Raw genomic sequence first — 16,482 nt, 5'->3', positions numbered from 1 at the left:
CTTTTTACTCAAAAGATCCATGGCACATCAGCCCAGAATTATATTAGGATAGTTATAAAATCAGAGTGACTAATTTTATTTATTTTTTCCCCTTCTCCAAGGCTCCTGACATGACCAGCTCAGAGGATTTCCCCAGCTTTGGAGCTCCAGTGGCCCACAAGACCTCTCCATGGGGCCCAAAAAGACATGGTGGTGGAAAAGGCTTAATGCCTGCTGACATGTCTGCTTCCTGTTAACTCTCCTGTTGCGGTGTCTGAATCACTTGACCTGTCATCCCCTTATCTCCTTCCCCCATCCCTTTCCTCTGCCTTCCAGGATCCTATGACAGTCACTGCTGCAAGGGTTTACCTGGCACTTCTGGTTCTTCACAAAAGCAAAAATTTGGTATTTGAGTTACCTGCTAGAAAGAGCCCATGATTGCACCTGTAGTGATGCTAAGTCTTGCTACACACCATCAGCTATAGTAGAAGTCCTTTCCCAAGTTGTATATACTGCCACTACAGCCTTTCGCCAGTTGCTAGATATCTGGAGTAAGTGTAGCGTCTGCTGAATGGCTGAAACTACCGCTCCAATTTTATGGAATATTGTCTGTCCCTAGGATCCATATGGAAACGTATAGTCCATTTGTCCTTTTTAGTACTTGGTCGAAAACTGTTAAGTGTGCAGCTATACTTGGCCATCTCCTAACCAGACTTGGATGATGCAGGTAATGCTATTATCTGATGTGTAAAATACCATGGTTCTAATTGACATACTGTCCTGCTACAGCACAGAATGTATTATGAAGTGCCCTGTAACCCTTTCACTGCCAGAGCCATTTGTGAGGGAGGGATATGCACAAAGGGGGGAGTGTTGAAGGTGTATTTGCTTCCCCCTCCCCATCCTCTCATCCGGTTTTATGACATTACAGCTAATCATGGTCCAGGCCGTGGAGAAGCCTAGAATTATACACCAGTGGCATCAGGATGAAACTTTGCCTTCTGCTGCTAAAGAACAACCTTGCCATGAGCTGACGAAAGGATTGAAAAGCCCACCACATCTCTCTAGTCCCGTCACAGCCCTTTCTCTTGTCCCCTTACCTCTGATGCCGGGGGAAAGGATCATATGTTTTGTCCTGTTTGGGTGGGGGGTTAACATTAGTTCCAGGTTTTTTCCAGACCTCTCCTCAGCCCCCTTACTCCTTGGACATTTCTACTTACTGTGCCTCAGTATCAACTTCCTGTACACAAAGGTCAGGAAATAAACATCCTTTAAAAGCCAGCCGTAGATGTGTCATTGTCTTAATATTTGGGGAGGGTGGAGTAAGGCTTTCAGGATAAAAATTAAGATTCAAATGGATTTTGTTTTTGGACACTCTTGTCGGTGGAAAGGAGCGTCCACCGGCAGTCGAGTAATGTCCACACTTGCTACTACTGTAAAAATTGCAGCATGAATAATGCAGCACACCCAAAGGTCACTTGGGTAGCAATACAACTGATGCATTTATTTCAAACGATCCATGAATCCATTCTGATATTTTTAGAACATGTCCGTTCTCACTGATACAAGCCACACATTAAAGTATTGGATCAGTGAAAAACTGAATGCACACCCGTGCAAAAAACTGATATAGATCAGACTGAAAACTAAAACGGAAGCCGTGTCAGGTGCAAGAGGCCTTACTGTATGCAAAATCACAGCAGCTGACAGCAGTTTATTGTTCCGAGGTTTCCAGCCGCCTATCGTCACTACTAGGGATGAGCGAATCGACTTTGGATGAAACATCTGAAATTGATTCACATAAAACTTTGTTCCAATTAGAACGAAGTTTTGTGCGAATCTACTTCAGATGTTTCATCCAAAGTCTATTCACTTAGTCACTACCTCAGCCCAGACTATGGACATATGGCCTAACACTGTCCACCTCTCTGCCTATTTGACTTAGTACACACGGGTAACTTTAGTGCTCAGTAAAACACTGAAGACACACTCTCCTTGGTAATGCTCAGTTACAGCTTTGATGGATTTTAAACCAAAACATCAGGCCTCATTCACGTCTCCATTTTGGAGACCCGGCACAAATGCCAGCCGTCTGCCAAAGCTTCATGCAACAGTTTTTTGTCCAGCTGAAACCTGGCATTTATTAGTCAATGAGGATCCGGCAGGCTGCTCTGTGCTGGAAGAGCCTACTGGATCTCCTAACAGAGATGTGAATGAGGCCTTACATACATGGGGAGCTGTTATCAGTCATGGCAAGCTCTGTACATAGTACAGTCACTGATAAAACCCCGATAAAACTATATCGCTCAGCTCCTCCTGTTCTATAACCTGCTCTTTGCAGATTGCGCTGCATTTTGTTGGGGCAAGTCCTCTTTAAAGCCTCACTTCAGATTGCTTTTAATATGGGCACACTTTAAAATCTGTAGTATGGTGCAAATCTCAGCCAGACTGCAGGTCTAGTGATCAGAACGAAACGCATCCTAAATCCCTGTAATGCTATTAGGGTCCATTCACACGTCCAACTGTTTTGTGGTCCCATTGAAAATGAATGGGTTCACACCCCTTACGCAAAATTGCGGCATGGATGCAGACATGTGAATGGACCCTTAATCTGGGTCACTAGATTCGTGGTAGGGTCTAGATTTGCAACTATAATACAGATATTGAAATGCACCTGGGTTCCAGCTATCTGAATGAGGCAGCATTGGGAAAGGTGTGTGTGATGGCTTGAATTCTGTCCAGGTACTCTTCACTTCCAAACCCCTCCCCCTCTTTGTGCTGTTAGCGGTGCATCACAAGCTGGACCTTAGATGTGAGCAAAATGCAGCTAGTTTGTATAATTAACCTACGGAAATTCTTCCTTGATTGGAAAGGGCCAGGGAGGACTGCTGCCATGTCTGAGTAACATGGTGGGTAGCTGAGCTTTAATAAATTCTGCTCCAAATCGTATAAACCTGGGTCAAAAATGGTAAATTATGACAGATGCTGGGTGTCCTCCTGTAGAATGTCATTCCATGCTCTTTCAACTTGGAGATGTAGTTCAGCCGAGACGGTGTATAGGCGATCTGTTGCCCTATCCAGTCTCTGACCCTTTTGATAGGGGGCCTGAAGGATACGCTGTGGAGCATAGAAAATGGAGTGACCATTTGGCAAATGATGCCATAACTTGCCAGAGGTATTTGCCAATGCAACTCTCGGGACTGCAGTGTACCTGAGCCTTTATGTATGAAGGTGTTTTTCTTTTCTTTTTTTTCAAAAATATTGCTTGGGTGAAAACATAATTAATTTTGACTACGTCTGAAAATCCCTCCAGAAGAACTGCAGGCTGCAAAGACCTTTAATGCCAACAGTGTGTATGATTTCCTTTTAGGCATAATTTATATGTGTAGTTTATCCAGAAGACAAAGCAACTCACATTTGTAATTTCTAGCTGTTGCGTTAGGGTACTTTCACATTAGGGTTTTTCTTTTCCGGCATAGAGTTCCGTCACAGGGGCTCTATACCGGAAAAGAACTGATCAGGCATATCCCCATGCATTCTGGAGAGTAATCCGTTCAGGATGTCTTCAGTTCAGTCGTTTTGACTGATCAGGCAAAAGATAACGGTGGCATGCTACGGTTTTATCTTCATCGAAATAAACTGAAGACTTGCCTGGATGGCGAATCCGGCATTTTTCCCCATAGGAATGTATTCGTGCCGGCATTCAAAATGCGCAGACCGGTAAAAATGGGGAAAAAAGGTACAAGACTGATCCAGAGAGACGGATCCATTCTTGCAATGCATTTGTGAGACAGATCTGGATCCGTCTCACAAATGCTTTCAGTCACAGCCAGATCGGTGGATCTGGCGGGCAGTTCCGACGACGAAACTGCCCGCCAGATCACACTGCCGCAAGTGTGAAAGTAGCCTAACCATCAGAATATGATGTTGCAAAGCTTCTTGTAACCCAGGCATTAAAAAGAACCTTCCATCTGCCCATGAGAGTTTCCTCTACCTAAAAACGAGAAAAATGAGGCTCTTGGCATAAGACAGTTTGTTAAATTTGGTGAACCTAAATCAAGCCTGTAAATAGCCATCCCTGCATTAATAAAATTTCTTGTAGTTTGGTCAGTTTTCACACTGACCAATACAAAGCTTGAATCATAAAAAAACAAAAAACATTCCCATATTGTGTAAAAAAAAAAATTGTGGCTGGATGTAAGCAGGACCTAAAACATACAACATCAAGTTATGCAGCGTTCCTACATACCACAAAAAATCTCCATGATCCCGATGGCAATCTTTTCAAAAATTACTGAAAAAAAGAATAAGTATGTGGATGTCGCTGGCTACTTTAATGACATGAAATCACAGAAGAAAAGCAAAGTGCACTAACCAAATAGATGCAAGCCTTATATATGGACTAATGTAATAAAATCTGAGACTCTTAGGTCTCTTTCACACGGGCGTCGCATGTGCATTGCGGAAAACACTTGCAAGTGCGCACTCAATTTCAGTCAGTTTTGATTGCATTGTTCAGTTTTTATCGCAGAGGTAAAATGCATTTTGCGCATGATTTGAAAAAATTGAATGTGGTACCTGGACTTCAATGAAGTTTGGGTTAGGGGCTCTGTAGATTTTATTATTCTCCATTATAACATGGTTATAAGGGAACATAATAGTATTCTTAATACAGAATGCTTACTAAAATGTCAATTGAGGGGTTAAAAAAAAATTAAGTCTTTCTCGCCCATTCCATTGGGGGACACAGACCATCGGTATAGCTTAGGAGGAGGAGACACTATGCAAATAAGAAAAAACAGCTCCTCCTCCACTGGCTATACCCCCCCCCTGCTCCAACAGGAAGACCTCAGTTTTAGCTTAGTGTCGGATAAGGAGGTGACACTGCTACTCATGCAGGGTTGTCCCTGTAGTTTTTCTCTTCTCCTGTTTTGTTTTGTTTTCTCTATAGACACAGGGTCGCATGGTGCGTCCCTGGTCTCTCAGGGAGTGAGCGCCGGGGTTAAATGGACGTCCCCGGCTACCTCCCCTTCCCCCCCAGAAGATGAGTGGAACCGGGCTTGACCTGAAGCTCCGGTGGCCTACCAGATCCGGGGTCACCTAGGCCTGCCCTCTATCCAGACCACTCCACTGCCACTCCTTGTGCCAGATGACTGAAGAGGTGATGCCACTGGTCTGGAACAGAGGGTGAAGACTGCAGGACTCAGATTAGTACAACTGCTCTCCTTCAAGCTCCCCCTCCCCCATACTGGCTATGTGATGCGGTCTGTAGGGCTTACCGGTGAATCAGGGTGTGCCTGCTGGGTTGAGAGGAAGGAGGTTCTCCTTCTTGGGGCTGTGACTAGTCGCAGCGCCCTTTCCCGTTTGTGCAGAGGCCTTTTCAACCCCTTCTTTTCCCCTCCCCCACGACAGCACCTTAGAGAGATGGCTCCGCCCCAGGACAGGAAACCTGCAGCATAAAAAAGGTGGAGCCGCTCTCCCACCTCAGTGAGGTTTCCTGTCCTGGTACGGGAGCCTGCAGTGTCGTCCTGACCTTGAAGTCCCGGTAGAAGCCGGAGGGTCGGGGCGGCAGTCGGTACCTGCCCGATTGTTCCCCGCAGGCGCGGGGATGAAGTTCCGGAGGCGGCCGGGCGTCTCACTGGATACAGGGCGGAAGGTGCTGGTCCCTCAGGCGAGGAGGACGGCGCCGGCGGTTGAAGAAGGCCAGAGGGCCTTACTGACTTGCAGACTTGCCAGACGCCGCCGGATGTGGATGTGGCGAACCGGAAGCGCCATGCGTTCCACGGCCGTGCACTTCCGGTCAGGTGACCGGAAGTTCGGCTTCCCGGTAGTTTTTAAACCCGGCTCCAGGCAGGTATGATAACTGGGTGGTTCTGGACGCCAAAGACGGATATCCAGAGGCCAGAAAGTGGACCAGAGGGGTTCCTGGACAGATTTGGCGTGGTGGGTCTGCAGAAGCAGTGATCTCTCAGGTGAGAGTAACACTTGGTGGCAGTTTATAATTAAGGCATTGTTGTATCAGTGCAGGTTGTTGCCCCCACTATGGACGAAGAGAGGAGGTCTGAAAGTGCGGATGTGGAGATCTTGCCACCGGTATTGTGAGTCCTATTCTCGGGTGTTAGAGAGATCTGGACTGTTCCTCAGTGTTGGGTGTGTTCCGTTTTTCTTAGACGGTGCCTAAGAAGGTGGCGGCAAAGAAAAAGAACAAAGAATGCCCTATCTGCAAATGCCCGTTGTCTTCTTCTTACACTAAAAAGCTCTGTCAGCAGTGCATTGAGAAGACGGTGGCTGAGGAGACTCCAAGTCTTCTGAAAGACCTGAAGTCAATCATGTCTGAAGTTAAAAATTCCCTGAGAAGTAGGAAGAGGAGAAAAGCAGTGAGGCAGGAGTCCGACGTCGAATCGGAGGATAGCGACTCTTTATCCAGGAACGAGGACTCTGATGATTCCTTTTCTTCGGAAGATAATATAAAAGAAGGAAAGTTCCTATTTCCTGCGGAAGATACGGACAAATTATTAAAAGTTATCCGATCTACCTTGGAGTTAGAAGATACCAGGGAGGATAGGTCGGTAGAGGATGTTATGTTTGAAGGCCTTAGGGAAAGGAAGCGTAGATGTTTCCCGGTCCATAGGTCTATCTCAGCAGTGATAGAAAAGGAATGGAAAAAACCGGATAAAAAGCCGTTCATTTCTAAAACCTTCAAACGGAAGTATCCATTCGAGGAGGAAGCGTCTACATCTTGGGACAAGGCCCCTAAGCTGGATGTAGCCATTTCCAAGATTTCAAAAAAAAATCCTCACTGCCCTTTGAGGACATGGGGTTCTTAAAAGACCCCTTAGATAAAAGAATTGACTCCTGCCTTAAGAATGCATGGGAGTCTTCTGCGGCTGCTTTCAGACCTAGTATAGCTGCCACGGTTGTTGCAAGGTCTATGTCACTATGGTTGGAGAGGTTAGAAGGGCAGATTAGGGAAAAATGCCCTAGGGAGCAGTTATTGGCTTCAATTCCGACCTTCCAGAAAGCCGCGGATTTTATTGCAGATGCCGCGGTGGACTCGGTAAGGCTGGAAGCAAGGACCGCTTCCCTTTCTAATTCTGCACGACGTGCTTTGTGGCTGAAGAATTGGAAAGGGGGAGATCTGTCATCCAAGTTGAGGCTTTGTAGCATTCCCTGTGATGGCCAGTTTCTTTTCGGGTCAGAGCTTGACTCTTTACTCGAGAAGGCGGCAGATAGAAAGAAGTTTCCCCAGGAATCTTTTACGCAGTTTAGACAATATAAGCGGCCCTTTCGGAACCCGTCAAGGTTCCAGAGTAAGAGGCAGATGGGGGACAAAGAACAGGGATCTAGGCCTAGATCAGGAAATAAGGGTTTTTTGTTTGGATCTGCCACAGGCCGTACATCAAAACAGGGTAAGCAATGACGCCATGATCCCAGTAGGAGGAAGGTTAAAGTTCTTTCTTCCTGCTTGGGAAAAGATGGCAGGAAAATGGTTAGTGTGTCTTCTGCGGGAGGGTCTAAGGTTGGAGTTCCTGAGTTGCCCCGCAGAAAGATTTGTGGTGTCAAGGTCTTCCCCCGTCATGCTGCAAGAAATAAAAAAATTGATAAGCAAGAAGGTGTTGATTCCTGTCCCAGAGTCAGAGCTAGGGAAAGGATTTTATTCCACCCTGTTTTTAGTAAAGAAACCGGATGGGTCATACCGGACCATCATAAATCTCAAATATCTGAACAAGTTCTTAAAAGCCAGAAAATTCAAGATGGAGACTATCAGATCAGCAATATATCTTTTATCTCCAGGGTGTCATATGGCGGTTCTGGATTTAAAAGATGCTTACCATCATATTCCGATCCATCCAGATCACCAGAGATTCCTCCGGGTGGCAGTGAGGACCGAGGTGGGACTTCTTCATTTTCAGTTCCAGGCTCTTCCCTTTGGCCTCTCCATGGCACCTCGGATCTTCACCAAGGTAGTGGCGGAGATGGCTTCCTTCATCAGAAGAGAGGACATCACGTTTTTGCCTTACCTGGACGACTTTTTGGTGGTAGCCCAGTCTCGGGAGGAGTGTGCCAGGTCTCTGGATCGGGTTATGGAGGTTCTTCGGTCTCTGGGTTGGCTGTTAAACATCCAAAAGTCCAGGTTGGAGCCGTCAACGAGCCAGGTTTTTCTGGGTCTGGTTCTGAATTCCAGGCTGGAGAGAACCTTTCTCACAGACGAGAAGGTAGCTGGGGTTCAGGGAAGAGTTCAGAGGGTTCAGTTAGAACGGAACCTGTCTATAAGAAAAGCTATGTCTCTGTTAGGAGTTCTAACTTCCTGCATACCAGCGGTCCAGTGGGCTCAGAGACATTCCCGCCAGTTACAGGTAGAGATCTTGGCTGCTACAAGACGGGTTGGGGCATCCCTGGAGTCAGTAATGAGCTCGTCAGAGGTGACTCTTTCTTCCCTAGATTGGTGGAAGGAGGTAGAAAATCTGAATCAGGGACTTCCCTGGGCCTTTCCGGAACCGGTGGTGGTTACTACAGACGCCAGCCCCTGGGGTTGGGGGGCTCATGTGGAGGATCGGATCTTTCAGGGAGAGTGGTCCCAGGGTCAGAAACAGTTTTCATCGAATCGGAAGGAGCTGAGGGCAGTTTTGCTGGCCTTGAGAGCGGTTCTTCCGATGATCCTGAACAGACATGTGAGGGTGATGTCCGACAATCGGACAGTGGTCTCATATCTCAATCGCCAGGGAGGGACCAGGTCAGATTCTTTACTGAGGGAGTCGAGATGGATATTCGAGGAGATAGAGGGGAGAGTGCTTCATCTCTCGGCCATTCATATCAGAGGGGTCGAGAATTCTCGAGCAGACTTTCTGAGTCGCCACAGACTGCGTCAGGGAGAGTGGTCTCTGAATCCCAAGATTTTTTCCCAGATAGTAAGATTATGGGGGTTACCTTCGGTAGATATGTTCGCCACAAGAGAGAACAGAAAGGTACAGGATTTTTTCTCCCTCAGTCCAGAGGAGTGCCCATCTGGGGTAGACGCCTTTCTCCAGAAATGGGATTTTCCACTAGGCTATGCCTTCCCGCCGCTCCAGCTGATTCCTCTGGTAGTAAGGAAGATCAGGTACGAAGGAGCCAGGGTGATCATGATAGCCCCCTTCTGGCCGAAGAGGGCGTGGTTTTCCCTGTTGAGAGCTATGTCAGTCTCGGATCCATGGATCCTCCCAGAAATTCCAGATCTATTATCTCAGGGTCCCTGTGTCCCACCCAGAAGTAGGGTCCCTACATCTTTCAGCATGGAATTTGAGAGGTCATTTTTAGCCAGTCAGGGATTCTCTGAGGAAGTAATTTCCACTTTGATGAAGAGTAGGAAGGAGGTAACAAATGTTATTTATGCTCGAGTATGGAGAAAGTTCCTGTCCTTTATAGGCACAGAAGTGGTTTCCTGGCCGTTAGAATTTTCCATAGTTCAGGTGTTGGAATTTTTACAGAGGGGATTGTCCCTCGGGTTAGCAAAAAGTACACTAAAGGTGCAGGTGTCAGCCTTATCAGTTCTGGGGAGAAGAAGTTTGGCCATGGACCCTTGGGTGGTTAGGTTTTTTAAGGCAGTGGATAGGATTACGCCAGTAGCAGGCCCTAGGTTTCCTCCCTGGGACCTTAACTTAGTACTTAATGCCCTTACCAGACATCCCTTTGAACCTCTAGCATCTTGCTCGGTCAAAATACTTTCCCTTAAGCTAGTTTTGCTGGTAGCTTTAACTTCAGCCAGAAGAGTTGGGGAGATTCAGGCCCTCTCTATTAACCCCCCTTTTATGTCCATCAGGGAGGACAGAGTGGTTCTTAGACCAGATCCTGGGTTTATGCCAAAGGTTCCTTCCAGGGTTAATAGGGCTCAGGAGGTAGTTCTCCCAGCTTTCTTTTCAGAGCCTAAGGATGATAGAGAGAAGGAGTTACATTCTCTGGATGTCAGGAGGTGCATTTTGCGGTACCTGGAGGTGACTAAAGACTGGAGGAAGTCCTCTGCCTTGTTTGTTCTGTTCGGTGGGGCAAGAAAAGGTAATACTGCCTCTAAGGCTTCTATTGCCCGGTGGATTAGAGAAGCTATATCCTTGGCATATTCAGTAACCGGCGTGTCTCCCCCTATTTCTGTGAGGGCTCACTCCACGAGGGCGGTATCCACGTCTTGGGCAGAGAGGGCTAGCGTATCTATTGAACAGATCTGTCGGGCAGCCACCTGGTCTTCTCCGTCCACCTTCTATAAGCACTATAGGCTTCAGCTTGATTCTATCTCTGACCTTCTTTTTGGCACTAAGGTTTTGAGTTCTGTCACTCACCCTAAGGATAATCTCTGAAATCTCTCTAAGGTGCTGTCGTGGGGGAGGGGAAAAATGATGATTACACTTACCGGTAATCGGATTTTCCTGACCCCACGACAGCACCTCTTTATTCCCTCCCTATTGGTGTAAGTCTGTGTGTTCACGGGTGTTGCAAAAAAAAAAAAAAAGAAATATATATATACAGTATGTAAATTAAACTAACGTAAGGGGGAGTCCCTCTCATGCTCTGGAAACTCACTGAGGTGGGAGAGCGGCTCCACCTTTTTTATGCTGCAGGTTTCCTGTCCTGGGGCGGAGCCATCTCTCTAAGGTGCTGTCGTGGGGTCAGGAAAATCCGATTACCGGTAAGTGTAATCATCATTTTCTGGTGGTGGATGCCATTTTCGGAGCCGGGTTCAGCCTTTTTCAAATTTCCTGTGCGCGCTTCGCGCAATCTGTGACGCGACTGGGGGCCGGAGCCTATCGCGTCTGCTCTGGTGCTTCCGCTTTGCCTCAGCGCTTCTCCACGCTTGGCTGCTCCTCACAGGTCACAGTAGGACTGTAGCGTTCTGCAAAGCTTTGGAGACCCTGACTCCGGGATTGTTGCAATCATGCCTAGACCTGGGGCCCCCAAAAAATCTAAAACGGCGACTCAGGTCCCACTGGGATCCTGTAAGGCAGTGTTTTTCAACCAGTGTGCCTCCAGCTGTTGCAAAACTACAACTCCCAGCATGCCCGCACAACCAAAGACTGTCCGGGCATGCTGGGAGTTGTAGTTTTGCAACAGCTGGAGGCACACTGGTTGGGAAACACTGCTGTAAGGTATGCTGCCTGCCACTATCGGTTACAGGATCCTGTGACTCTTGCCTGGCCTCAGGACAGGATCATCCTCCCCCTCCACCAATCCAGCCCCTACACCGCCCCTTCGGAACCTGCGGAGCCCTCCTGGGCCTCTGCCATATCCAGTCTCGCGCGTGGCCATGGCCTTTATGCAACGCATGGCGGCCACTGATCCTGTGGTTAGCACCGCTCCACCTCCCCGTGCCCCCCACAGAGGACGCTTGACCGTTAAGAGGCAGTGTATGCAGCAGCATCCCTCCTCGGATGACTCTGCTCCCCCCCTTCCCCTTGCCTGGAGGCGTGTTCAGTCTCTCCCCCTCGCAGGGACTACAGGTCTGAAGGGGAAAGGTCCGGCTCGGACGAAGGACACAGAACCATCGCCTAAGCTCTCCACCATGGTGGCAGACTTGGTCACGGCGGTCCGTGACACCTTTCACATCCAGGGGGAACCTCCTTCTACTAGTAGCCAGGATTTCCCCATTTTCCACTCCAGAAAACCGGAGGCAGTCACATTCCCCATTCATGGCGAGTTTACCAAGGTCCTTTCAAAGGCTTGGGAGCGCCCTAATCACTGTTTTTCTGCCACAAGGCGCATGGATACTCTGTATCCTTTCCTGGCTGATAATGTGCAGCAGTGGTCTTCTCCTCCTAAGGTCGACCTGCCGGTGGCCAGATTGGCTAAGAATATGGCAATACCAGTCCTGGACGGGTCCTCCCTACAGGACTCCGTTGACAGGCGTTTGGACTCTTTCCAAAGCAATCTTCACTCTGGCGGGCACAGGTCTGCGGCCCGCGTTCGCCTCGGCCTGGGTAGCCAGGGCGCTTTCGGTGTGGTTGCAGCGCCATCATCAGGACCTCGCGGAGCAGGATGCCTCTGCGGACACCCTGAACTTCGTCCTCCAAATGTCCCAAGCAACAACATTTCTCTGTGAGGCCTCATTGGACGTCGGCACACTCTTTGCGCGGGTTTCGGCCCTCTCGGTCACGCAGCGCAGGGAAGTCTGGTTGAAGGTCTGGGACGCCGATGCTTCCTCCAAGCGCTCCATCACTAACCTCCCCTTTGTGGGCTCCAGGCTCTTCGGTGCTAAGCTGGACGAGATTATCTCTGATGCCACGGGGGAAGGGGGGGGCAAGAGTACTCACCTGCCCCAATCTAGATCCAAGCGTGGCTCTAGAAACCAGTCCTTCTCCTCATCCAGGTCTGCGACAGCCCCCTCCTCCGGCGGCTCTCAGGACTCCCGCAAGAAGCCTTCCTTTAAGCCTCAACCTTCCTGGCGCCCGCGGGCCCAATTCCAGGGGAATTCTGCCTGCCCTGTGGCTCCCATACAGTCCTCTGCCTGAAGGGGCGCCCCCACCGCAAGCTGTCTGCTCTCCTTTCAGCACATCTGGAGAGCTCACGTTCAAGACGCCTGGGCCCTGGAAATTGTAACTTCCAGTTACAAGATAGAATTTGTTTCCAGACCTCCGGAACGTTTCTTTCCTTCTCGCGTTCCGGGGGATCCGGCCCGTGCCTCGGCCCCTTTTACAAGCGGTCTCCTCCCTTCTGGTTCGGGGAGTAGTTGTCCCAGTTCCTCTGGAGGAACAGGGCACAGGGTTCTACTCAAATCTCTTTGTAGTTCCAAAGAAGGAGGGATCAGTGTGTCCAGTCCTAGACCTGAAGCTATTAAACAAATCCCTGCGTGTGCGGAGGTTCCGGTTGGAATCCCTTCGCTCCGTTATTGCTTCTCTTCTTCCTGGGGTGTTCCTTGCGTCGGTGGACATCCGGGATGCCTATCTGCATGTCCCTATTGCAGAATCTCATCACAGATTCCTGCGCTTCGCCATTGGCGGCCGTCATTATCAGTTTGTCGCCCTTCCCTTTGGGTTGGCAACAGCCCCGTGGGTATTCACAAAGATCTTGGCGCCGCTCATGGCACTTCTCCGTACCAGGGGCATATCTCTGCTGCCCTACCTGGACGACATACTGCCCCAGGCAGAAGACAGCGTCAGGATCACTGTTCAGACTCTGCAACAGTTCGGCTGGTTGATCAACTTCCCGAAATCCTCTCTCCAACCTTCCCAGAGGGTGACCTTCCTGGGGATGATTATGGACACTACTGCAGCCTGGGTATTCCTTCCGGATTGCAAGTTCTCTCGGATACGGGAGTCGGTGTCTCGCCTTCTGCATTCCCCGTGTCTCTCCATCCGGGAGTGTATGCAGGTTTATGGTTGCCTCCTTTGAGGCAGTTCCCTTTGCCCAGCTTCACACTCGGCCTCTGCAGCAGGCGATCCTGTCCTTCTGGGACAGGACATCGATGGGTCTGGATTCTCGGATCCGCCTTCCTCCTCGGGTGCGCATGGATCTCCCGTGGTGGCTGTCCCCTCAGAATATGACTTCGGGAAAATCCTTCCTCCCAATCTCCTGGACAGTCTTCACCACCGAAGCCAGTCTCCTGGGTTAAAGGCGGCGTTCTCCGGGCTCGGACGGTTCAGGGGGTGTGGTCAGAGGTGGAAGCCCGCCTTCCGATCAACATACTGGAGCTCAGAGCAATTTTCTTCTCTGTCTCCCTGTAAGGGTCCAGTCGGACAATGCCACAGCCGTGGCCTACATCAATCATCAGGGCGGAACCTGCAGTCGGCCGGTGTGAGGTGGAAAGGATCCTCCAGTGGGCGGAGGCTCACGTTCCAATATTGTCTGCAGTGTATATCCCAGGGGTCGAAAACTAGACGGCAGACTTTCTCAGCTGCAACAGGGTTGATCCGGAAGAGTGGTCTCTGCATCCGGACGTCTTCGAGGACGTCTGTCTCCGTTGGGGCCGCCCGGACGTGGACTTGATGGCGTCCAGGTTCAACAACAAGGTTCCCACATTCCTGGCCCGAGCTCGGGATCCGGAGGCGTACGGAGTGGACGCTCTGGTGTCTCCATGGCAAGACTTCGCGCTCCTCTATGTCTTCCCGCCACTGCCTCTACTCCCAAAGGTTCTTTGCAGGGTAACAGCAGAAGGAATCCCGATCATCGCTCCTGTTCCCCCAGCAGAGGGGTTCATGGGGGGGGGCGGGGCGGGGCGGGGCGGGGGAGGGAGAGAGAGAATAATTCCTTTCGGCTGTAGATATCCAGGACGTATACCTTCACTCCATCCATCGTGCGGAGTCATCAGCGCTTCCGGAGGTTTGCAATTGGAGACCATCATTACCAGTTTGTCGCCCTCCCGTTCGGGCTGGCGACTACGCCTCGGGTCTTCACAAAAATTCTGGCCCCTCTTCTTGCCCTGCTCCGTTCCAGAGGCATCTTCCTTATGCCTTATCTGGATGACATCGTCATCAAGGCTCCCTCTTTTGCTCAAGCGTCGAGCAGCATATAGATCACACTGGAAGCCCTTGCACGTTTCGGGTGGCTGGTCAATCTTCAGAAATCTCCTCTGACTCCCTCCAGACAACTGGTCTTTCTGGGTAAGCTTCTGGACACAGAAGCAGCACAAGCTTGCCTTCCTCCGGACAAGCGATGGCCTTACACTGCGCGGTGAGGGTGCTTCTCGACTGCAGCCTTCCGTCCATTCACCTCTGCATGAAGATGGTTGCCTGTTTCGAGGCGATTCCCTTTGCCCTGTTCCACTCTCGCACGTTCCAGAGAGCGATCCTGTCCTCCTGGGACAAATCGTCCAAGAGTCTGGACTATTCCTTCCGCCTCTCTCCTCTAGTGAGGTCGTCTCTCTGTTGGTGGATGTCTGTTCCAGTTTTGTGAAGGTCCTTCCTTCCAATACCCTGGACGGTTGTTACCACAGTTGCCAGTCTGCAAGGTTGGGGAGGAGTGTTCCCTCCCAGGACAGTCCAAGGCACATGCTCTCGGTCGGAGTCCAAGCTTCCGATCAATGTCCTGGAGCTCAGGGCGATTCTTTTATTCCTTCGGCACTGGACCCACCTCCTGAGGGGGGAGGGCTCACACAGCTTCACGGTGAAGCAGAAATCTGCCAAGATCTTACGGTGGGCGGAGGCCCATGTACCGCGATTTCAGCAATCAACATCCGGGTGTGGAGAACTGGACTGCGGACTTTCTCAGCAGGACGACAATAGATCCGGACGAGTGGTCCCTCCACCCGGAGGTGTTCGAGGCGATCTGTCTACGTTGGGGGTCGCCCCGACATGGACTTGATGGCCTCAAGCCTCAATCGGAAACTTCCCACCTTCCTCTCCCAAGCAATAGATTCAGAAGCTTTTAGCGTGGACGCCCTGATCTCTCCTTGGCAGGGGTTCTCCCTCCTTTACGTGTCCCCCCCCCCCTCCCCCTTCCCAGGGTTCTACGTAAAATCAGGATGGAGGGCATTTAGACGATCCTAGTCGACCGTGGTACGCAGACCTCATTCTCCTTCCAGGAGACATTCATTGGTCACTGCCACTCAGACGACCTTCTTTCGCAGGGACCAGTCTTCCATCAGCATTTAAGACGGTGTGGCTATTGAAACCACCATTCTGACGCAAAGAGGTTTTTCGGCGGATGTCATCCGCACTATGATTCAGGTCAAGCGGCCTGCATCGTCCAGGTTATAGAGGTCCTTCCTGGGTTTCTGTGCAAGCCGGAACATTCCCTCCACTTCGTTTTTCTCTCCTCACGGTCCTGTCCTTTCTTCAATCAGGGTTGGACCTTGGTCTGGCATCTGCATTTTCTATCCTTTTCCAGCGCCCTCTGGGACCTGTAAGAACCTTCCTTCAGGGAGTGGCACATACGGTTCCTCCATACCGTCCTCCTTTACCACCTTGGGATCTGAATTTAGTCCTCTTAGCGCTCCAGGCTTCCCCCTTTGAGCCCTTATGGGAGATTTCACTCAGACTCCTGTCCTGGAAGGTAGTTTTCCTTGTAGCTATCACATCCATCAGACGGGTGTCCGAGTTGGCGGCGCTCTCTTGCAGAGAACCCTTTCTGGTTCTTCATAAGGATAAAGCAGTTCTCCATTCCTTTCTTTCTCCCGAAGGTGGTCACTGACTTCCATATCAACAAGGAAATTGTCCTTCCCTCACTGTGTCCCTCTCCTTCACACCCTAAGGAAAGGGAGTTACTATGTTGTCAAGAGCTCTGAGGATTTATTTAGCAGCCTCTGGTCCACCTTACTGTCGTCATTCTGGAGGGTCCTCGCAAGGGATTGGAGGCCTCCAAGGTGGCAATCGCACGTTGGATTTGGGCTGCAATTGCTGAGGCATACCGCACCCAGGGCAGGGTTCCGCCCTTAGGTGTCATGGCTCACTCCACCATAGTGGTGGGCGCATCTTGGGCTGCGAGGAATCGCGCTTCGGCTGCACAGTTGTGTAAGGGCTACTTGGTCCTCCTTACACACATTCACAAAATTTTACCAGGTGCATACTTGTGCATCGGCGGACGCTGCATGGTCTTGCAGGCGGC

General features: G+C 50.1%; 1 protein-coding gene across 1 annotated transcript in view; it reads left to right on the top strand.

Moving 5' to 3' along the window:
• The window catches only part of LOC122934095 (high density lipoprotein binding protein), a 46,466-nt gene extending 45,206 nt beyond the window's left edge, over window positions 1-1,260 (top strand). The window contains exon 28 of the mRNA XM_044289271.1: window positions 102-1,260. Coding sequence (XP_044145206.1) covers window positions 102-236 — 135 coding nt within the window. The 3' untranslated portion in view covers window positions 237-1,260. The remainder of the gene's footprint in view (window positions 1-101) is intronic.
• Window positions 1,261-16,482: the final 15,222 nt, after the last annotated feature.

This window comes from Bufo gargarizans, chromosome 4 (genome assembly GCF_014858855.1).
Source record: "Bufo gargarizans isolate SCDJY-AF-19 chromosome 4, ASM1485885v1, whole genome shotgun sequence".
Lineage (NCBI taxonomy): Eukaryota > Metazoa > Chordata > Amphibia > Anura > Bufonidae > Bufo > Bufo gargarizans.
Note: the sequence above shows the minus strand (reverse complement) of the source record. Positions and strands in the feature narration are given on the sequence as shown.